Genomic DNA, 25,350 nt, shown 5'->3' on the forward strand with positions numbered 1-25,350 from the left:
AAAACACTATATAGAATTTCAATTTCGCTAATTACCGAGTGATTGCTCACAGATATTCGTGGTTCACCGAGTGGCGTTCCGATAGTATATTAGACATCGTAACTACATAGATCGCATCCTAGATCGTAATGAAGAGCATCACTCTGAATATTACAATGCTGGTGAAGCGTCGGTAATCTTAATTTTTGGCTCGTAAAAGTAAGTGGGATCCTTACAGTGTGACGTATCGCATGCAGGATTTTAATAACAGTTGAGTATTACATTTTATTTTATTATATTTTATCGCGCAGAATACCACAACCGTAGGTTTCTTTTTCTTTAAAGATACTGTGTCGCGTAAGAGGATTATCGAAAGACTTCGAAAGACATTCAGTTGATCGATAAACCGGGCAGATCATTTTTTCATGTACGTATATGTTAATAAAGTAGGCAGTTAATTTTTATTCGTACGTAAACCACTTTAATATAAATGATTTTAATATTTCTGGATTCTATCGATGTCAGCTGTTTGGAGCAGCTACAAAGACAATGAGATAATATAAAATTACGTGTTATTAATACATGTATATATTATTATTATTATTATTATTATTATCATTATTAAATATCTGAAATAATGAAAAAGTAATAAAAAGTTTATCACATAAATATGTTGCGCTTTGTTAAACTTTCCTTGTTAGACTTTATTTTTAATTATGATTATACTTTTCAGCAAACAAACCAGGGAAATTACATACACAAGTTACGAGTCTTTTTGTCAAAGAAACTAATTTTGCAAAATAACAGAAATCTTTCGAAATGCATCCGCAATTTCCCCGATTTATCTTCTCTATCGTAGCTAAGACACTATACGGTAACGTTTCGATGTACGATCGCCATATTTGATTCATTGTATAATCATCGTTATTGCCATCAATCGAGAGTATCCCCATCCACTAGGGGATTCTCCATTGCAATCAGCGAAGCGTGAAATACGACACAAGCCTGACGTCTAAAGACCACATACACTTAATAAAGAGTAAAATTTCAACATTTTTGTTTTATTTTTACGAAAATATTTGTAATATATTGATAAAATTTTTCCAATAAAAATAAAACCAAACACGATGCGATTCGGATAATTTTTAATTATTTTAACATCGATAACTCTTATTTCTTTTGACAATCGTTTTGCCGGAAACGAAGCGCACCGTTGTTTTTAACAATTCATTGCGCGTACGGAAAGTGAATTTTGCCGCGGAATGATTTAAAAGTTAGGATGCTGTACAGTGAATCGTCGAATTTGTTTTTTTCAACAGTTACAATGCTACAGAATCGAAAATGTACAGTGTCGTTTAATAAAGTCAAGGTGACCTAAATTTTGTCTCGAACGAAAAGTTGTTCGGAAATTTTTATTGTCGCGATTTATCACCACTGAGGAACCAAATAAATTTTGTTCGAAATATTTTTTTATCGGATTAAAGTAAATGCCGGAAAAATCGTATCGACCGTTGCAACGAAAACACCGTATTCGAGAAGCCATCGAAAAAAAAAAAATGAAAAATTCGATGTATTTCGTTCGAGTAACGGCAACGAGGAAATAATGGTTTTACAACGAAAGCTGAAACAACGATGTGAAATTTCATAATATTTAACAGAGAACAAATTACGTTCGTAAATTAATTTCTCATTTTCCGTTCCAATTTCAAAGATACGTACATGGTCAAATAGAAATATTTCCACTGTCGGTAGTTCCAGCGTTAATAAATTGCAAATAGATTATTTTCTTCTCGCGCATCGATTCTACGCGCACATCGGGCGTACCTGGTTCTTTATTCTTGCAAGACAGACAGAGACACGAATTTTGCAAATGGATTAATCGTGCGATTGTGCATCGCGGTCGACGGTTTCGTCGTTCGATGTTTAATCCGTTACCGATTATCGGTTGCTCGGCGGGAAAACGAAACCACCCTAAATAATTTAGATTCGTTTCCGCGATTAGCACTCCGACCGATTCCGTATGAATTCTCATCGCGGAAGCGTTACCGCTCCCCTTGATAATTATCGTTGAACGTGTTTTTCGTACGCGCTAGCACTTTCGCTGTTGCTTCGGGGAAGTAGGTAGGTATCGCGGGCGCATTATTCATCGAAACGGTGAAAATTAATTATCGTTGTAACAACGACATTCGAAGTTTCAACGACTTAGTAATTGCACGCCGGCCAATCGGTATGCAGAGAAAACACATGTAATCCGGCGTGTTTGCGGTTGTTTAATATTTTGCGGATTTGTATTAGCCGCGCGATAGATATTGTACATACATTACACGCTTTATAAATACCGTGCTATGCCCACATATCCCATTCCCCTCCTCATTGTGCCGGTTCCGCAATATGTATTGTATACCTGGGCGTTCTAGATTGTACGTAGCCCCGCTCTCGTTTATTTTTAGGCAGCGGGTAAAGAAAAAAGAGATTCGTTACATCGCGGACTGTCGTAAAGTAAAAATACATCGCGTATTTCCATAAGTATGATACGAAGGCAGCGAAGTTATAGCACAGTTCGGTATTTATAACCCGACGGAACATAGTTTCACCGGTTGTGCACGTCGTTGTCGTCGTTGCAGGTTATTGGCCAACGTATTTTTATCTTCGATGGATATTTCCAGTCGGTATGCGGACGATAATAACAGCGTAGAGATCATTTTTCCCCTATCTGGATTTACAATCGCTTCAAAGGGAAAAACGCGGCGTAAACAGAGAATAGTGGGACACAAATGTTCGAAAAGGGAATGGTTACAGATAAAGGAAGTTGGTCGTGAAAAATTTTAATATTCGGCATATCGATTCCTACGTACGTATACACGTACGTATCATACGTACGTGCATACACAAATGACGAATAGTATCGATACACATCGTAAATTAAATGGATTCCAGGTTAAGGGGTTACTTTTGGTTCGTCGATCACGCGAGTGATAAATCAATCGACTGTGCAAGGATGTTATTTCAATTCTCTTTCGGTCTGTTTTTTTTTTTTTTTTTAAAACGTTTGTTATCGCGATCCGGAGTAAGGGAATCCAACGAGAACCATATCGCGTTTTTTTTATTTCTGCAGAATGTAGATTTAAAGTATAGTAAATACGAGTAACGAGCAAGCGACGCAATGAGTCGCAAATAATACGACGTTAGGCTGTACGTGTTCGCGTTCGTTTGTTTACACGTCGAGTAGACGAAAAACAGGGTTGCTCGTCACACGTGTGTGACGTCGGACTCTCAATGGCCAATCTAGACGTCACGTGTGTCTCTGGATAGCGAACGCGTTACATTGAACGCATCGTTCACTTTTCGTTTTCGTTTTTTGATACGTAGCGATTCAATTCTGGAAAAAGTGAATGCGCGGCGATTAATTCTTGGAAAAGTGGATACGCGGCGATTAATTCTTGAGAAAGTGGATACGTAGCGATTAATTCTTGAAAAAATGGCGTCTCTTAATCCGACTTACATACACATATAGTACGTACGTATCCGGACACCGTTCAGTGTCCTTTTCATTTAAGTCGGTTTATCGCACATTTATCAATCTTGAGCCTTGATACCGGGGATTCGCCGTCGTCTATTATTTAGAACAATTCGAACGGATTTATCCCACCGTTTATCGTTTCTTTACTCGTTGGAATTGACCGATTACTCTAACCCCGGACTCGATTCAAAACTCGCTTTCAACGACTCTTCCAGGATTCGTTCGAAGTCTCGCCGAACGAAGAAGAAGGAAGCGTTAAACAACACGAATCGTTATTTTCGTTGCAAATTGTGACGAGATCGTTCGCGTCTAAATGATTTTAAAATACATTCTCGGTGCCAGATTCGTCGATTTCCGTTATTCTCGATCGAACACTGCGCGTTGCTTTGAACGCTGGTTCCGCGGAAAAGCAGCCGCGATAGTTTTTCCAACAATTTCGATACGTGTATCGATTGACGGATACGAGGGAAATCAGTGTCTGTTGCGTTCTCATACTACTGGCGTACACTCGCTTGCTTCCTCGACATCGTCGAGTATTTTCCCCCATGAATTCGTTATGACCATCGCAATAGAACGGATCGATAAGACACATTCTGTCTGTGGCCGGTGTTGATGTGTCTTTTACCGTCGCCCCGCGGCTGTGAAATAAATTTCACCGGCGTGCATGCGAAAGGGTCATTCTCCGATCTGATACGACTCGGGAAATCAGATTTTCCGCGTTTCTTTTCATCCCCTTTGATCGCGCGGCGCGATAACTCGCGCGACGACGCTTCGCCTTCTGCGTTTTCGAGGGCAATCGAATTTCCAGCAGCCACTGGACATCGGGAACAGTTCGTACGGTTACTGGAACGGATACCGGTTGTATCGCGTCGCAGAATGTGTACACGCGTTTCGAGTACACCCCTTAACACCTTTGCACTCGAAACGGCGACCCTCGTTCGTCGCTACGAGTGCGTCGATGTCACTGTCGTTGACAAGTGTCGTCCAATTGGAATTGTTCGAGTAAATTAGAAGGGAACAGTAGAAGTAGAAATTTCGAAAAACATTGCCTGTTTAGCGTATCGGAAAAATAATAATATAATATTATAACTCGACTTAGACGGGAAGATAAATGGATCTGTATGTTTGTCGAGTGTCGAGGAATCGGTACAATGCTGGTATGACGTCTACGAAGAGAACCGCACGTGATAGTGTCGAAATTGTTACTGAGAAACCTAATACTGTGCTAAATTTATGATCGGTGTCGATCATTGTACAGCAATATACTGTTTTATGTGAAAATCTTTCAAATGGTGATGCGAGTTATTTCTCCCAGGGTTAGAAGTGTAATAGTCTCTATAAAAGATAAACGTATTTTACAAAAGAACAAGTTAGTAAAGAGGTGTTGATCATTGTACAGTAATATACTGTTTTATGTAAAAATCTTTTAAATCGAGATGCGAGTTATTTCTTCAAGAGTTAGAAGAATCTCTATAAAAGATAGATATATTTTACAAAAGTGCAATGTAGTAAAGAGCAAAGAGAGGAGAATTTTCTTCCCCGTTCGAAATGTCGCAAGTTCGATCGACCAACTACGAGGTGATTTTCGACACTTTTGTGCCACTGCTAGTACCAACGACAACGATATTCGCTCGCGCGAATGGAAAGCTTCGTGTAATCCTTACAGGGTCGAAGGAGGATTGCAGAGTTTATTCCGACAGAACTAAACAAGGGACCGGCAATGCACATTGATCGATGTTTCGTAAAATATCGCGTAAAGGGAAATTATAGGGGATGAAAGTTAACGATTGTTGAATTTGATACAAGTAAAGACACGTTATTTTTTAAAGCAAAAACCATAACCGTTACTATACGTGTACAATTTATTAATTGTCAGTAGTGAGTCTCTAATTACCAACAATAAAAGAACTTCCGAGTGCGATGGGTTAAAGTATCGTAAAATCAGCTTTGCGTCACATGCATTGTGGATTCTATAGTCCTTGTCCCGATCGACGGTCATAAATTAGGAGACGTCGTTCGACCACTCCGAAACCTTGTCTGTTTTCCTTTCAATATTTTACGTCCTTTTCCTTGATCCTTTCGCCCGCATTTTCCTTTTCTCGACCTTTCTTTATACTCGCCCTGTATTGCTTCCACGACTCCTTCCCTCGGTTTCTATATTTTCCTTAACATCCAATTCCGTGCCGGCCATTCCCAATTTCGTTGCAAAAAGTTGCAGTGACTCTACTTAGGCTGTAACGTGATTTCCTCTCAAAAAATTTGTTTTTTTTTCGAACAAAGTGCTCCTTGGAATTCCATATACCCAAAACGCTCCTCTCAGACCGATTCTTTTTTCTCCCTCATAATTTTGCCGAGTGCAATTTTCAAACTCCCCGGATCACGCGAACGTTGTATTTTCTACCCAGTTTTTATATTTTCTTAAACATTCAATTCCGTGTCGCATTTGACATTACGGAAGTACTTACAATAAGTAGGTAGAGCGTCGAAAGTATTTCGAAGATTCGAATTATGCTCGTTAGGGATCGACTACGTGTTTTAATTAACAGAAACAAGAAATAAAGAAGAATTATTACGATCCCCTTACGTTACGAACGGTACAATACCTATAAGCATGGTCACAGTTTTGCACAGTTTAATGCCTCGCTGGAAATGCATTACGCTGGTCATTAGGCGCCGGCACGCGCCCAAGATATGCATAAATGCATCAGCAACGTCGGCTTTAAACCGGCAAGAAAGTTACGCCGGAATTGCGTGTTTCTATTGCTCGAAAGATTTTATGCGCGAACCTCTGTATTCCATATATCAATAAACTTCGCCTTCCGCGCCGTTGGTTACCATTATACTTGCTGATTAGATGTATTCACGAGTTACGATATATCTTCCGTGCGAGCCCGAAAACCGTCTGTTCTCGTGCGCAACACCGTGAACGGAAGGACGACCAACGAATCTCATATAAGTACGTACGGCATCGTTTCGAAACATCGATGTTTCCCATCGATGCATCGTTACTTTCACCATTCGTGTCCATAGATCGATGTATCGAAGCCATCGATGATTTTCGACGAATTTAAAATTTTAAACTTTCCATCGATCGATTTCTTTGAGAAATTGATTTGTTGAGAGCTTTCCATCAGATTGATTTCTTAAGAAATTAACAAATATTTAATATTATCGGGATACATTGTACGTAGGTAAGTGTAAATTTGAGTACACTGCTTGGTGATTTGTGAAATTTAGCGGTGAATTTAACAACAAAGGACACGAGTAAAAAGTATTGTAGTTATCCCTGCGTCCGTGACCATATTCCCGTACGTACGGTATAAATAATCGAATATCTTTTTTTATCGATGTAAACGCATTCGCGTATGCTCGGGGCACCGCGTGTATAAAGCAATATATTTATTTTGACGATCTGCCCGATAAATATTGGGATTAATAAAAAACAATTGACTACGACGATAAATGAAAATTTAATCCAAATTCTTGGAAATTTAACGATTTTAAAGGAATTTTAAAAATATCAATTTTTCATTAACGATTACATTTTGCAACTGCGTATCGTTATTTTTACATTTTTCATCGTCCCTGATCGCAAGCGAAATGGTACGGCCGATCTTCCGCGAAGCAACAATTTGTGCGCATACCGGCCAGATCTGGGTCAACGTTGGACAAAATGTAATCGAACAATTACAATTGACAATTACGATTGAAATCATCAATCGTTAATTGGAATGGACAGTTAACTTTTACGATTGTGAAAATCAATTGCTCGTGACAATTACAATCGGACGTAATATATTTATAAATGTACGCAACCGATGCGAAAAATATACGCTCGATCGTTTTCAATTTTTGCACCGGATCCTATATTTTTTTATTTTATATTCTCGTAGCTGACAATGATAGAACAGCAGTAAAATTTCTCCAATTTGTGCCACGTTTGGGCTCATCTTCATGAGAACCTTATCGATTCGTTGACATCGTTATTGAAAAGGTAAAGCAAAAAATATGGAAATTTTAATTTTTGTAATTATAACGTGCTCGAGCTTGATCATCGTTGCTCGGCAGACTAATACTTTCTCGTTTATTCCTGCTATGTCTATTCACTGTCTTTGTTCATGGGCTCGTATTACGCTCGATACGAGACACTGAGTAATGGGGGAACGATGGAGGTAGGTCATTGAAAGGTGGATGAAAAATTCACGCAGGATATTCGGGATGTCTCCCAAGGAGCAAAAAATGTTCCGATCGTTTTCAAAATAAGTCGTAACGTACGAATGTGATAGCGATCGAACTCATTTTAGCGTTTACTTTCGTCTTTTTCTTCGGATATTGAACCATCTCCGAAACAATTAGAAAATTAGTCGATAAATCGATAGAAGATCGAAATCGAACAAAATCGAAGTACGATAGAGTCATTACCACTGGAGAACAACCAACGGTACGTATAATGATCGAAAGTTCAGTAACCGAACGATGTTCGGTTTAAAAATAAGAGTGTACATTTGAAAGAATAATACAGCGGCAATAAAAAATATGGTTGATATAAAATACGTATATATGCAAATTTGAAGTAATAACATAGATATATCCTACGTATAGAATATACGTACAATAAATTTTGCAATAAAATATATTTACAAAGAATATATTTACAATAAATTTGAAGTGATAACATACACATATTCTACGTATTTTATACCGATCCTATTTTTAAGCCGGATATCGTTAAAGTTATTAAACTATATCGATATCGTCTTCGAATGCAAAATGGTAAACGCGTTATCGGTTATTGTTCCTATATAGCAATAATTTTATAGTATCTCGGTTTTATTAAATTTCAGTATTGAGTCATCGATGAATTTTCTTATTAATCGTTTCGGGGATGATTGAATATTCGACGTAACGCGCGCACTCAATGATCTTTGACAATTTTCTCAACGCCTTTCGAGAAAGCGATCGAAACGTTTCTCGTCCGTCGGGAAACATTCTCAATCATCCTGCGCGAATTTTTCATTCCCAAGCGGAAAGGCAAAAATGGTCATATTTTATCCTCCGTAACAATTTAACTCGAGCATTAGCGTAACTACCTCGTAACCCGGCCTCGGTGCGCAGTTCGCCGTACACGAGATATCTCGTGATTCGACCGCAATGCGTTCGACGGCCGATAACCTATAATTTGTTTCGCGCGCTCGAAAACAATTAAACGGTACGAGTTCGATCGTAATTATATGGACGTTTCGTCGCTCGTTCGGTCGACGAAAATGTGGATCGCGTGATTCTCTCGTGGTTAGGAACGGACGCGAGATTCCGAAACGAATGATCAAAGGTAGACACACTCGTTGTTACTTACGCGGCGGGAACGCGACTCTCTCGGAGAGAATAATGCGCGCGGCTCGCGAGGTTGCCTGGCTCGTTTCGGTGGTCGGTAGGAGAGGATGAAAGCGCGCCGTGTCGCGTAGATCGAGCACGGCTAAGGCGATCGAAAATGTCGTCGGGACAATGGTAGCCACGGAGCGGTGAGTGCTCGGTGGAGCGGAGAAAGAAAAGAAAGGGGAGAGAGAGTGACAAAAGGAAAAAAAAAAGAAGCACGCGGCGAGGCGAGCGTCGTGTCTCGTCGCGTGTGCAACCGACTGCCGCGCGTCGCGGCGGCGCTTTTTTCGAGTATAAGCGCTCGCTCGCTCGTGCCGTGGCGATGCATACCGGTGTGTATTGTTTGGAAAGCAGCTCATCGCCAAGAGCCTCTCGTTAAATCTCCAAGAACTTTGTTCGCTCCGCTCGCTCGCTCGAGATCAATACGGCTCCTAGCGGTTCAGCTACATACGCCGGCTACACGACAAAAGTTCTGAACTTTTGACCCGGTGGCGACCATTGTATGCCGACACACGTTTCTGTCCGCGCGTTTTGTTCTGCGCGCACTCACTGCGCTTCGCCGCGTACGGGCGCGCACAGGACAGCGTGTCTGGGGTGGGGATGGCGGGCGGGAGGGGGAAGATCGCGAAGGACGAGCGAGTTAGGGGGCTGGACACGGGGTGGCATTACCGTTTCGCACGCGCACCCGGATCGTATAATGCGCGTTGGTTTCGAGACGGTAACGCAATTATTCATAACGGGGCGTTGCGCGCGATGCGCGCCGTTCGCGTTCTATTTCACGGGGCCGACGAAAATAACAACGCTCGGGACCGCCGTTAATAATCGTAAAAATGCTAATGTTAACGACCCCGCCTCCGTCGCTCGGGGGGTGAGGGGAGGGGGGGGGGGGGGGACGACCAGCCGAGACGTTAATGGAGAATGGCCGGCCGGAACGGGAAGCAATAATAAGAATAATGGAAACAACGACGACGGTAATGAGAACGATAATAGGAAGGAAAACGCGAGCGTAACGAACAATGCCGCGAGTTGTAACTACCGGCCAAGACCGAGCGTGTAAAATTGTTTAACGAGATCATCGGCGGTTTCTCGCCGCGTGTACGATTCGGAGGTTAATATCTCGTTCCCGATGGTGGATATGGTTTTTTTCTTCCTTTTTTTTTTGTTTGGTCTTTTTATTTTCCGTTCATTCGCGACATCTGGCGACGTTCGATCGTAAATCTCGCGATCGAACGACCGACCCGTGTCCCGATACGCGTGTCGTATTGGGTTTCGCGAACGGATACAAACCACGGGAATCGCGTAGATACTATTCGTCGTTTCGCCGTATTTCGGACGTGTTTCGTTCAGACGGGGAGCCTCTCGGAAAGAGACTGTATACAGCGTTTCCGTGTACACTGTTTATCTCGTAACGCCGATAAAAATACTCCGTTTCGGGCAACGAGTGTCTACTATATTTTTCGTCGTACATTCTTTTTCATTTCGTCCCAAATTTACCGGTCTCAAATAAATCTCATCGAGGAGGCTCAACGAGCAGATCTTTACCTTAAATGCGACGCTGTTGATCGTCGAACGATCGTCGGGACAATTATTCGACGGTTTCGTTCTTGAAAATATTTCTTCGGTTTATCGGTAAAAATTCTCGAGAAACGTTGGTCAAATTTAAAGGATACACCCAGTGTAATTGATTTAAGAGACCGTTCAAACGCAGTACCGTCCGCGGAGATTGCAGGACCCGCTGTTCCTATTCTAATATAATTAAAAAGTTCTCGGCTGTTGGTCTCTGCGGTGTACAGTCTACTTTAAAAAGCTATATTTTTCAGGAAACGGTTAATACGTTACTCGATTCCGTCGATACGGTTTCTAACGTAAATTTACCACGGGAATAATACAGTTCTGAAAGTATGGGAAAACAAATCGGGCGCGTTGATCGGTACAATTACGTTCGTTTAATTTTTCGATAAAGCACGTAACTGATCAGAAGTGTTGGGCAAGGGACGAGTGTCCCGATTGCTTGGCGTTAAGGGTGGTACCGGTTCGAACAGTTGATAGCATCGTGTTCGAGACAGATGCTGGTGGATAACCATTATCGATGAATCGAACCAGCAAATCCAGACCGAAAACGCGGTAAATTTTTCTTTTCGCGAGTACTAACACGATACTAGGCCGAGACGCGGTAAATTTTTCTTTTTGGCGAGTACTAGTACGATACTAGGCCAAGACGTGGTAAATTTTTCTTTTTGGCGAGTACTAGTACGATACTATGCCAAGACGTGGTAAATTTTTCTTTTTGGCGAGTACTAGTACGATACTAGGCCAAGACGCGGGAAAATTTTTTCCTTTTGCAATTACTAGTATAATACTAGGCCGAGACGTGGTAAATTTTTCCTTTTGGCGAATACTAGTACGCTACTAGTTACGATAGTATCATAAACTATCGATATTACCGAATCGTGGACCGAGTGAATTATTCGTTGTGCAACAGGACCTCTTTCGACAAATTTGAATGTTGAATTTGAATGTCGGACGATACGGTTTCGAAAGGCTGTCTACTGTTTAAAAACGGGCTGGTTTTCGAGTCACGGTTGCCCTCGCGAAAATCTGCTCCACCGAATATCATTCCGCTTCTCAGCGGGAATAAATCCTATCTGGCGCCGGAAGTGGATCGTTTCCGTGAATATCGTTCCCCCCTCTCGCCGTGGAGTCGATGGTCTCGCCGAGAGCGTGTACGTTTCTAAAATGCGTCCAACAAAAATAATACAGTTTCGTTTACTTTTTTTAAACAAACGTTTCCCTTTTCTTCGTAGAGAATTAATTCGATTCTCGAAACGATACGATCCTTTATCGTTCGTAACGTAAAGCATTCGTTTCGTATACGCGTTCACGACTCGATACAAAGATGGCTACTTAATCGCTACGCGTGCAATTTATTTTAGCATTTCACTTTCGAATTAATCTTCCGGTCGAATTTCGTTAACGTAAGTAAAATTTACGTTAGTCGAGTTTAATTTCGTTTTCTTCTACGTTTCTTTCATTTTTTAACCATTGCTCACTTTGTACTTTCAATTATCGTAATATCGAAAAATTTGCGCGCGATCTGTCAGATGTTAACTACATCTCTCTCTCTCTCTTTCTGTATTTTTAATCGAACATTAACGTTAGTTTGCTCGCAACTTTTCGTGGGTTTATTAAATTTTTAACCGTCTTATTAGCTCGACATTATTGTCGTTTGAACTTTTCACGATTATTGTCATCGTCCTTATTTTGTTTATTTTCCGCAGATGGCGAAAAACTCAAGGTTCCAAACATTGTAATGCAGAGCTTGGTTAAGGCCGACCGAATATTCTGCCTTTATTTAATAATAACGAAAACGACAATGATAATAATAACAACGATAATAATAATAATAATAATAATAATAATAATATTAACTTCGTTACGATCATAGTAAAGAAATTTGTAGGAAAGCATCCCGCTCTACCAGAAAAAAAAACATTTTTTCCGATACCGCGTCGGTGGCAAGTATCCGCGAAAGAAACGGACGAACCGATGAAGCAATTCCACCGGTGGCCGCGATCCTGGGACGTTTCCTTGCGCTTGGCATAATAAAAGAAAGGGTGGAGGAAGTAATACGCGAACCGTACCGCGAGTACGGACTCTCCGGCGAGAGTACGTAATTTTATCGATCTCGCTTCGTCGTTGGTTCGTTTCCGCGTGGCGTACGTATGTACGCGACGCTGTACAATTCCGTGACCCCGAACGCCGCCGCCGAATGGTAAAAAGTGCTCGGCGGGGAGATGCGTTCTTCCGCGAGAAGAAGAAAAAAAAAGAAAAAGAAAAAGGTTAAAAAAAAAGAAGAGGAAAAGAAAAAAAAAAGTAATTCTATTGATCCGCACACGCCGGCGGTGTTCTGTTCCACCGACGGATAAATCTAGCATTTAGTCTCGCGTACACCAGCGTATCTACAGGTGGAGGCGCCTGCGCGATGCCACTGGTTATTCGTAGATGTCACTCACACCTGCGTGACTCGGAATATGCGGCTCCGTCTCTGCGTATTCATCGCGCGCGTGCTGCGCTCGCAGCCAGAACCGTGATAGAGATTCTTCTGTATCAATTCATCGTGGATCATGCTCCCTCCCTTTCCCTTTCCCTTTCCAATCTTACTCGCATTTCGATTCGCCGTCCGTTACCGTGTTCTCGATGCTCGCGGTGGCCTCGTTTACGCATCTTTCGACGCCGCGACCCGCTAATAGAACCGACCGCGATTGTGCATCGTCTACGGTTATTCGTAACGGATATTAAGCATCGCGGTGCACGTGACTTTTCACTTCTCTTTCTCTCCCTCTCTCTTTCTCTCCGTCTTCGCGTCGAAGCTTCCCTTCTACGGATTAATTTTCGTGTTCGTTGATGCGCGATCGAAATTTAATTACACGACAAGTCGAGCGACAAGGGTTTCGAAATCGCGATATCCTTCTTCCGCGTGTGGATGCGTGCCGCTACATTGTATGCAAACGTTTCGTTACCCGTCGTTAAACGTCACGGTGGCGTGTTATTTTAATGTAAATTGGATGCAACGTTCGCTTTCGAACAAAACGTTCGGTTCCGCGAGCGATTTTACCGCGAGGATTACATGCATCGATTACGTTAGGGAAGCTTCGACATCGGATCGCTCGCATTCCCTCGATGAGAAAGTTTCACCGAAGTTGGTCGAGGTAAACATCAATCTTACAAAGTGTAAATTCATTCCACTCACCCTACGTGTGTAATTGGTTCCGTCGAGGCTGCTTCGCAATAACAATCTTTACGGCCACTACCACAATAATCACTGTCGCGGCAATACTTTCCAGCCGTGCTCAGTGCAATCGGACCTCCTTGCGCATCTTTGCATCGATATATCGGTGTGATTTACGGATCTAACGGAAACGATCGTAGCCGAAAATTCAACAATTTTGCTTATAGTTTCGTACAAGGTCAAATTGTTTCAACCACGTCGGAATTACAGATTTCATATTTCCATCGAATGTTACCGACTACCGATCCGATCGACGAGCCACGCGAGTCATCGCGTCGATACGTAGATCGATAACCGAACAAACCTAACGTTGGTGGTATAAACAAATCCACCGATGCGCGCGTGTGTTGCTATGTATACGCGTGCATTCGTAGATGGGGAGTATACGTTGTGCAACCTACCGACCGCAGTGATAGCTTGGGGTGTACTGAACATGAGGAGAGGGTTGGAAAACGACGTGATCCAATCTAACCTTACCCAACAGAGCGGCAGTGGCGCAGCGTGCGCCCTTTGTTGCGCCTGCGCAGTGGCAGTTTTTCCGCTCAAACTTTGCCAGTAGTTCCAGCAATTAGGAAGGAAAGCGGAAACGGTATTACCTAATGCGTTCGATACCAATTGGATATTTCGATCGACCGAAGAAATCTCTCGCAATTGTTCTTTTGAGAAATTTAACGAACGGGGATAAACGTTTTGCGATCAATGGTTTCGAACTTCTTGCAGTTTTTACGTCAACTCGTGTTAGTTGAGACGAGTTTTATATATTTATAACGTTCGCGGCTGGAATTTCAGTCCTTGTCTGTAAATAAAGGTCTACGATGATAATACGGGCATAGAAATTAACGAGAGGAATGAAAAACAGAAAATTGTTAACATAATATGCTGAAAAATGGATATGGAAAAATTCACGCGTTGAACACGCGTATAATGCGTACTTATTGATATAGTAAAAAATAAAATCCATTCTCTTTATGACGGAGTATATTGTCAAACAAGATTACTTTAACACGCTCGATTTCAACAGAACGATATTCGTCGTGAAATCGTGAAATGTATAGTTTCCAATGTTATCGATGCAACTTTTGTACCTAATTTTGTGAAATCCATGTTTTGCGTGTAGAGTACACTATACGTTGAAGTACAAAGCTTCGTATGAATGCTCTTAAATGTTGGAATTAAAACTAAACACGATAAGAATGAATTATTTTACTAATAATTAGAATCATAGATGAGATATAGAATACAGGTTTTTTTTAGAAGAGCTGCACACGATCTGAAATACCGACTCTGTTATCATTGGTCACTCAAGTAACTTCTTCGTTCAAGACGATGATTCTGGAAACTGTATTCATCGAAGTTAGCAAAGGCTGTAAATATAGAAAACTGTTAGAAATTAAACTTAATAAAAAACCAGATTTCAATGTTTTTGGTCCAGAATGGTAAAAGATTGTGTTACCGGTCAGTTGGAAGAAGTACAACTATAGGATAAGTACCTTTAAAAGTAATTTTAAAAATAATGTGCCCCAACATAGACTCCTGCGGAACCTCGGAGTACAATTCTCTCCGTTCCATGCTGCACTAGTCCGGATACCAGCTTCAAATAATAGGAGCCCCCACCGCTATTTAATAAAATAATTTCAATTTGCATAAAGTACAAGTGGCGCAATCTGTGACTATTTGCCTAAGTTTGTTGAGAAATAATTTCAATTTTCGTAATTTTGTAATTTGTGTGTTGAATACATTTCTTAATAGGTTTAATATCATAGAATATTTTTGTAATATAAAGTTCAAGATAATTAATTTATATTACATTATAAATATCCACTAACTATTAAATTGAATACCAATATATATTTAAAAGACCAAAGCTCAACTTAAACAATACACAGAGGATTACCAATAATTATTTGTAAAGTATTTAATAAAATAATTTTGATTTACATAAAGCACTAGTGGCGCCATCTGTGACTATTTGCCCAAGTTTGTTGAGAAATAATTTCGATTTTCGTCACTAGATGTTGCCACAAGGACTATATTCACTTTCTAGCAGGTTTAAATGTAATCGGACTATTTGAAACGCTAAGAATATATCAATTCATGTTACAGAATCAATAGCAACTGAATACCTGCATAAATCATCTTTACTTCTTATACTATATTACGAAAAATTATTTCATGATATTAAACTTAATTTGAAAAATAAATTTAGCAGCCAAATAGCACAGTTTATACATGATTCAGAGTGTTTCCAAGAAATGCTTGCAAAATCATTTAATAAAATTATTTTACATATACTACTGGTTGCGCCATCTGTAGCTATTCGGCCAAGTTTGTCGAGGAATAATGTTTATTTATGTCACTAGATGGCAGGACCATTCATATTCTGTCAGATTTAAATCGTTTTGTTACCTATACAAACAACTAATTCGAGTATTTCAGAAACCTATGTTGAATCAATTGATGTATTTATACAAGTCATTTGTTTGTTATTATGTTTGTGTAACAATTTATATCAATTAACAATATATAGTGAGAGTTTTTGAAGTGTGTTCAAAATAGAGCATTGTTTGGGATGTAATTTACAAGTAAAGTATTAATAAAACAGATTTTGATTCGCTAACACGAAATGATTCATTCTTAGCGTTTCAAGTATTCCAATTACTTGTTTAATTATGTTAAAAAACGATTAAAATTGATAAAAAGCGAATATAGTTCTTGAGTCGCCATCTGACAATTCCAAATAGGAATCATTCCACGACAAACTTGGCCGAGTAGCCATAGATGGCACGACCTGTAGTATTTATACATCGAAATAATATTTTTAAATGATTTTGCAAACATTTGTTAAAAACACTTTGAATCATGTATAAACTGTGCTATTGGGCTGTTAAATTTATTCATCATTATCATGAAATAATTTTTTGTAATATAGTATAAGAAGTAATGATGATTTATGCAGGTATTCAGTTGCTATTGATTCTGTAACATGAATTGATATATTCTTAGCGTTTCAAATACTCCAATTACATGTTTAATTATGTTAAAAAACGATTAAAGCTGAAAAAAAGCGAATATAGTCCTTGAGTCGCCATCTGGCGATTCCAAATAGGAATCATTCCTCGACAAACTTGGCCGAGTAGCCATAGATGGCACGACCTGTAGTATTTATACATCGAAATAATATTTTTAAATGATTTTGCAAACATTTGTTAAAAACACTTTGAATCATGTATAAACTGTGCTATTGGGCTGTTAAATTTATTCATCATTATCATGAAATAATTTTTTGTAATATTGTATAAGAAGTAATGATGATTTATGCAGGTATTCAGTTGCTATTGATTCTGTAACATGAATTGATATATTCTTAGCGTTTCAAATACTCCAATTACATGTTTAATTATGTTAAAAAACGATTAAAGCTGAAAAAAAGCGAATATAGTCCTTGAGTCGCCATCTGGCGATTCCAAATAGGAATCATTCCTCGACAAACTTGGCCGAGTAGCCATAGATGGCACGACCTGTAGTATTTATACATCGAAATAATATTTTTAAATGATTTTGCAAACATTTGTTAAAAACACTTTGAATCATGTATAAACTGTGCTATTGGGCTGTTAAATTTATTCATCATTATCATGAAATAATTTTTTGTAATATTGTATAAGAAGTAATGATGATTTATGCAGGTATTCAGTTGCTATTGATTCTGTAACATGAATTGATATATTCTTAGCGTTTCAAATACTCCAATTACATGTTTAATTATGTTAAAAAACGATTAAAGCTGAAAAAAAGCGAATATAGTCCTTGAGTCGCCATCTGGCGATTCCAAATAGGAATCATTCCACGACAAACTTGGCCGAGTAGCCATAGATGGCACGACCTGTAGTATTTATACATCGAAATAATATTTTTAAATGATTTTGCAAACATTTGTTAAAAACACTTTGAATCGTGTATAAACTGTGCTATTGGGCTGTTATATTTATTCATCATTATCATGAAATAATTTTTTGTAATATAGTATAAGAAGTAATGATGATTTATGCAGGTATTCAGTTGCTATTGATTCTGTAACATGAATTGATATATTCTTAGCGTTTCAAATACTCCGATTACATTTAAACCTGCTAGAAGGTGAATATAGTCCTTGTGGCAACATCTAGTGACGGAAATTGAAATTATTTCTCAACAAACTTGGGCAAATAGCCACAGATTGCGCCACTTGTACTTTATGTAAATCAAAATTATTTTATTAAATGTTTTGCAAATAATTATTAGTAATCCGCTGTATATTGTTTAAGATGTATTTTTGGTTTTTTAAATATATATATTGGTATTCAATTTAATAGTTAGTGGATACTTTTTTAATGTAATATAAATGAAATATTTTGGACTTTATATTACAAAAATATTCTATGATATTAAACCTATTATGAAATATATTCATCACAACCAATTATACTTCGACAATGTACAGAGGGTTTCTAACTTCTCATTGTTTGAAAAATTTATTTTTTTTCATTACTCGTACTTGTATATATTCAATCAACATTAATACTAATAAGATTTTTCTTGTGACAACTATTTCTATGTGGTTTTTTTTAAATCTAATATTTATTTTTGTTTACTTTTTTTTTCATAAAAACGTTTTAGATAAGTAGGTACATGCAATCAAGTTCGACGAATCAGTTTAAAAAAAAAATGCAACAGCTTCTGAGTTTTATTTAAATCAAAACATTGTTGAAGTCATATTTTGCTTAAATGAATATATAAAATTTATGAAATCTAGATTAAATTCATTAATTACTAAATGTAATAATAAGCACGTAATTATGAATCCTTCAATTTCTTCAGTTGTTACCGTCACTGCAAAGAAATAAATTTTCAATAAAAGTGTGTTTATAAGACACGTGATAGATATTTGCAGATTTTATTAATTTTGTGAGAGGTGAAACCATAAATACAATATCGGGGTTATATCAACGTTATCTCGTACAAGTAACAACACATGTACGTAACAGTCATATTTAATGAAACATGTATATTTAGTAAATCCATTTTTCTTTTTAACATTCGTATATTGACGAAACAGTCATAATTATTTGCACTTATTCATTTTGTCGAATAATCTAAGGGTATTTCAACAGTGATCATTTGACGAAACACAGACATTACTTACATTCTGATAATCTACAAGATATTTTACTATCCTTTACTATACAAATTAAGTCAGCGCATCATTATTAAAAGTATACGTCAATTTTTATACACACACACAATATATTACAATTATTTGATGAGCCTTTGACCAGCAAAGGCAAATAAATATACGCATTATATTTTTCTTAGTAATGTTCTTTGAGTATTGTTTTGGTACAATAGGAATATTATCAATGTTGAATAATTTAATAAGTACGCGTATGAAAATACGAGAAAGCCCATTATATTGACGGATTTAATTATGACGGATTGTCACTCTCTAATCACGAGGATCGTAATAACAATAACCGATTTATGATTATTGTTATGATATATTAACCAAGAAAAATTTAATTTCCGTGCGATGAATAATACGAAAAATATTATTATCACAAGTTCCTAATAAATTTCGTATGAATATTACCATTGGATAATCGTATTAAATTTTTGAATCTTGTTACAAAGATGAACCCAAAAAGTCTACCAATTATAGTTCCCAGAGTTATAATGCTTAAGTGTTAAACTAAAATATTTAGTTACCGTGTATATAGCAAAAGAAGTATTTTGTTGGTGAAAATATGAGTACATGAAGTTTACATTGTTCTAGATGTTTAAAAATAAGTTTCTTCATTGAAACAAATGTTACGACACATTGAACGTTTTGTCCAAAGCATTTTTACTGTTCTGTTCCAAGCTTTAATTAAAAAAAGACAACAAATCAAGGAGCGGCGGCGTTTAAAGTTATTTTGTAGAAAAATATGTAAACAAGTTTTAATTGTCTCAATTATGGCCTCTTTTTATAGACTATAACATTAATGGAATCAATAGGTAGGAATTGTCAATTATATTGAACAGCATATTAGCAACTATTTATGCTATTTTCTACTTAGTATTATAGGAATAAAACTGAACGAGTACAGTCATTAAGGATTATAATAATTTAAAAATGATAAACTTGTATATTTTTGAAACTATTAAAAATGGATGACCGGATTTAAAATAGAAATAATTAGGTGTGCACTCGCGATTAGAGGTAGTAGTTTATCTGTTTCATATGACAATGTTTTTTTTAATTATACTTTTTATAAGAGACAATACTATAATCTACATACTTTGATTCTGACGCGTTCAGTTCGTTCAACAATATTCCCATTTAGATCTGACTTTTCCGTTAAAAAAGCGATTTTTCTTTACAGAACACCACATAACATTTATTGTACGACATTATTTAGTTATACTTCGGAATTGGAACTTTGGTTTCAAAAGTTAATTTAGTTATTTTGGAATTAGACACTCTGCATTAAGCATAAAGATTGAATGTATGTTTGTCCACATTCATGTAGTAAAAGCTACATCCATTAAAATGTTCAGATCTAAGAAGGGTCTGTTTGTATCTGATATCTAATTCTTGAATTATGCAACGCTTTATTTAATTCTGATTTTACCGAAACTACATATTACATTAACAAAAATCGGATTTGTTTGTAATATTTGTTCCCCCTTTATAAATTGATTGTTCAATAATGATTTGTAATACGTAGCGTATTAGGGAAGTTTTGTTGCACAATGATATGAATAAACTATTATGCTAATATTTCCAAATTTTATACATTTCTGTTATGTAATATGTATCGCAATCTCCAAAGAAAAGTGAAGAAATATTTTTGATGACTAGTTTCAACATATTTTGAAGTGTTTAAAATCCTATAAAGAGTACTTTGAAAACTTAATAATAGGCACAGTTATAAAACAAAACTTTCCTAACATCTTGTGTAAAAGTACGAATAATAATTAACAATAATAAATTCTTTACTTTGTGTGTTTGTAAGCGAAAATATTTCATTTGCTGTACAGATACAAAATTTTAATAACATTCTACCAGATGTATAATGTGTCACGAAAATATTTGAATGTTTGTACTCAAAAACTGTAATGTAATAATACAGTTTTTCGATGTAAAAAAATTTCAACGAAAAACCATTATTAGATATTACGTAATAATATGTGGTTTGATTAACTTCGGTACTATTCCACGCTAGAATTCATACTGCGTATTAATGTAAAATATATCATAATCTAAAAATAAATTTTATAGTTGTACGTTTTTGCAGCCATAAAAATATTTTCAAATATTTTAGCTTAAGTTATGTATCTTGTTCTGTAAAGGGTTCGATTGCAAATGTTCGAATATTTTAGTGACCTGCTGTAAGTATGTATGCGAGTCCTCGAGAATTAGAACAATGTTGGTTAAGTTTGTCTCAATTTCAGAAATTGATGTTCGTAGCCCAATATTGATAGAATGAACAAGAATTTAGAAGTAACTCGATCTTTTAACTTCTTTCGCTAATATTTATTTCATTCTCAAGGCCTCAGTTGCTGAAAAATATTCTAAAATGAAATAGCAAAATTGGAAATATAATAAAAACATTGTACATAGTATAGGAGACACGTGTAAGTTAAAGTTGAAATTTAGAAGGATCGTAATTTATTTATTAAAAAATGTTCGGTTGCAAAGTTTCCGTAAAATCAGAAAGGTTCCAAGAACTATCTCAAATACCTTCCACGAATTCTTTATAAATACGTATAATAAATAAGAATTACACCTTAGTCTCCTAACATCTTAGCGCAACTGCAAACGTAATATGGAAAGCTAAAGCTATTTAGTAAAAATAAATATTTCCCATTATTTTCCTATCTTAGGAAAATACAAAGTTACAGAATAAACATATTCCTGTAACCAATCGAGGATTAGATTCGACAGAAAAGAAATATATCAAAAGGATGTTGTTCAATCGAAACATTAAAAAAGAATGTTGCAAATTAAACGTTTTCGCGTTCCGTTGACGGAGCTCGTAACTATAGTCGAGAACAGCGTTTTAGGCATCTGCAGATAACATGTTCTGTTTTCTTTCGCTGTTAGCCCCTTTCAGCTTTTGCAGGCTATAGCTCGACAACTTAGAAAACATCTTTGAGGATGTAGTTTCAGCATCATGGACCAAATGGTGAAAATGAAATTTGGCAATGTGACGTGGTGTGATCGTGTGTGTAGTCCCGTTTAGAACAAATAAAATTATGGAAGAATAACAAGGACCGAACCTATATTTGGTGTATTGTTTAAGAGTAAGAATTTTAACATTTAGTATCTCTAAAATTGTTTAAGTTAGGAAGTTTCTATTTTTTAACTCATACTTTTTAAAAACTTGTGCACGGTCGTAAGGCTTCAAGTATTAAAGCTATTCATACATGGTTTTAGGTGTAGAAAGGGATAATTAAGGGGACGTTTGACAATTAAACATCGTTGACAGACAATACTGTTCAAACTTATTTACACATTAGAACAAAACTATTGCTTAAATATAATTCATAGTTTGAAAAAATGTATTGTTTAGTGTTCAAGTGCAGATTGTAAACTATATTTAATAAAAAGAATTATTGAACAAGAACAGTTAAATAATCCATCAGAGTTCACAATTATTGAAGTTGTAGTCCCTCGAAACATTAAATTCTCCTCGTGAATGTAAAGGGATACCTGGTGGAAGAATAGTACCACTGTTCTTAGGAATCGCAGGGATCTTTTCTAAGTTGTCGAGTTATACGTTTAGTGTACCTAAATAATAACTTCTTTAAAATCACTCGAATAACGATACGATTGTGTCGCAACAAAATTGTATCTTCTTATTTATTGTAGAAGATATCGATCACGCGAAATGTATTAAGTAGATTTACAATTACTTTGTGTGATACAGAGAGTTCGTTTCGCAGATGCCCATAATGCTACCATCGACTTTCAGATGTCAGTCATTGGTAGATCAACTATTAGGTCGCATTAATATCTGAATGAATCCTTAAACGAAGAAGCGTTAATCAATCGAACAAGACCACGTTCGTGTTTGCACACTACTTAACGAAGAGGTCTTTCAAGGAGGAACAGATCGATTGTTCGCAAGACTCGGTTTGCTCTTGGTCTTTGTTGCTACCTGAGAACCAATTCGCTACTTTGTTGGATTTTTGTTTGTTCGGTGATACCGAAGTTTTCCCAGCTGATCCAGATGCTTCCGCGTCGCTTCCTTTCTGTGCTGTTAAAACTTTCTCGATAGCAGTACCCAACACCTACAAGTGAAGTTTGCGTTTTAATAAAACCGTTGTTGAACCACGTATACAGAAATGAACATTTTATATGATTAGAAATTTTCGTTCACGACCAATGGTTTGTCCGTATCGATGTTCAACAAGAGAGAAATCGAGCATTGCAAAAAGTATCGTTCAGAGTTCGATGTACTCTAAAAAAAGGAATTTATACGACGATGTTCGATCTTTATTGTAAACTTGAAGAGCTAACGCTTAAGACACTTCTCTGTCCATTATAGTTTCTATCGCGCTGATGTATTATTTAAGAATATCGATCAGTAATTGCGGTAATAGGAAATTTCTAAAAACAGATGTCGCAAGTTCGAAGAATTTCACGAAAACGGGGATGGAAAGCTTGCGAGAACGGTATACTTAAATCACACATCTTGAGTATGTACCAATGAGACTTACAGGATGGCCTGATAAACTGCTTCCACGTTATTCGGTTACAAAAATTACTACAAATCAAACGTGTCGAGAGTTACACGATCTTATAAATTGTTCCCTTTTCTCATCCGATACTTCGTTTCGTATCGATGATTCCTTTACATTTTAACGACCCGAATAAATTCCATTCGATAAACCGGTGAACGGAAAAAAAGACTCGAATAGAGAATGGAGTGTCGTCCACTGACCTGAGCATCTACTTTCGTGCCACTCGTGTCGTCCCAAACGACTTTGTGTCTGATGTCGCTAATAGGCGATGTTTTACCAATGGTTTCCTTAACCGCTTTTACAACCTTCAATTTGTTAAGTTTAAAGTTCAAGCTTGCCGATATTAAATCCTCCGGTTTCTGTTTCTTCGACATAGGTTGATGCCTCTTCGTGAACCAGTTCGACGGCGGCGTGATAGAAGAAGCGGCTGCTTTTGACGATCCAACCAGTTTGCTTTTGGCTCCGTGAAGGATCGAGACGTCGAAGCTGTTCGAACGAAAGCTCTTCAGCCGACTTCGTTTTTGCTCGGCTGTTTTGCCAGACCAACTGGATTTGGTCTCCTCCCGCGATGTCGAAGCTTCCTCGCCGCATCGGTTGATTTCTGTCGCGGAGGACGCTAACGAGCTCAGGATTGATATTAGGTCGGTGTTGGAGCAGACGATCCCTGCTGCTCCGGAAATAGAAGCGCCTACCGCTTTTGGTATTTCCGAGGCTCGTCTTTGCAGAGATGTCTTCTGATACTGCGTATAACGCTGAGAGGAGCTGTTACCCTCTAAAGGTTGAATCTCGCACACCTGCTCGGTCGAAGTCTTGTACATCTTTAGGCGCACCTGAAATAACATTTTATTCGGTCAGATTCTTCTTTCAAATTGAATTATTCGTGTCTTTTGTATTTATCGTTTACGAACACCGGAATATAGTAACGGTACATCGATTGTGAAAAATATATGTATACACAAAAGGTTACGATTCGTTGGAAAATTCATGGGAGAAACGATCTGCTCCGATGTCGAGAAAAAATTCCACGGATTGTGTGCAATGCAGTTGTACTGGAACCGGTGGTAAATATCGATGAGTTATTCTTTCGTTTATTATTTCTTACAATCGTCCAATCGAATTTGTTGCACGGTTTTCATGTACAATTGTTCAAAGACGCAGGCAATGTAGACGCTTCGAGGCAGATCTTAACACTTACAAGACTCTTCCAATTAACACAAAACAGATAGTGGTCAGTTCTCTTAAAACTTAGGTAAATTTTATTACTGGTATCTTTTCTCGTTTAGCGTACTTATGAAAATATAACACACGATATTTATTATTAGAAGATTTCGAGCCCTTCGGTGCTGATTATGGTACCATGTTCCGTGTAAAAGAGTCTAGTGGTCGCATTTACGTATTTAACTATATTCGCCGAATGTCGATTGGCGTTCATCGCACACAATTCATTCATCGACTGATCATTTATGCATTCACGGCACCGAAAGCGATAATACAGGGTAAAATACACAAAGACGAACACATTCTGGGTTAGAAGACATTTTATTAAATATTATAACGGTGTACACACTGTAGCTGCTCGTGGTAGATCTCGAGGATCTTTCGAGCATTGAATGTGTTTGCACGATGGGTGCCGACTATAGATGACTCGAAGGACCACCTTCCCGTTGGAAGGACTAACTGTTGTTGATCGTTGTCCACTAGGCTGGACCGATGGAGGTTGTAATGCCGCCTTCGAGGTCTCCGCCGCTTGCTGCTCTCACGTCCAGGGGGGTGTTGAGCGTTGTCCTCACACACGGCGCCTCACTGGATGCACAAGTCGGCTGCCGAACTTCCTCGAAGGTCCAAGATTCCGTGGAGGCTCGAGGGATTGCTGGTAATTCCCTCGAGGAGTGCAAGTTCTTTGTGGGAACTAACGCCGGAAGCT

The 25,350-nt window shown here is 37.8% G+C and overlaps 2 protein-coding genes across 7 annotated transcripts in view; both read right to left on the reverse strand.

The window, feature by feature from the left end:
• Positions 1–14,053, reverse strand: part of Fstl5 (follistatin-like 5) — a 100,356-nt gene extending 86,303 nt beyond the window's left edge. For both annotated transcript variants that reach the window (XM_076307350.1, XM_076307351.1), the window contains exon 1: positions 13,623–14,053. The gene's annotated coding sequence lies outside the window, so the exon portion shown is untranslated. The remainder of the gene's footprint in view (positions 1–13,622) is intronic.
• A 6,721-nt stretch (positions 14,054–20,774) lies between these two features.
• The window catches only part of LOC143144250 (uncharacterized), an 84,054-nt gene continuing 79,478 nt past the window's right edge, over positions 20,775–25,350 (reverse strand). For all 5 annotated transcript variants that reach the window (XM_076306490.1, XM_076306492.1, XM_076306491.1 and 2 more), the window contains 2 exons: positions 23,627–24,256; positions 20,775–22,973 (listed from right to left, as the gene is read on the reverse strand). In XM_076306490.1, coding sequence (XP_076162605.1) covers positions 22,761–22,973; positions 23,627–24,256 — 843 coding nt within the window. In that variant the 3' untranslated portion in view covers positions 20,775–22,760. The remainder of the gene's footprint in view (positions 22,974–23,626; positions 24,257–25,350) is intronic.

Source organism: Ptiloglossa arizonensis, chromosome 3, assembly GCF_051014685.1.
Source record: "Ptiloglossa arizonensis isolate GNS036 chromosome 3, iyPtiAriz1_principal, whole genome shotgun sequence".
In the NCBI taxonomy this organism is placed as follows: Eukaryota; Metazoa; Arthropoda; class Insecta; order Hymenoptera; family Colletidae; genus Ptiloglossa; species Ptiloglossa arizonensis.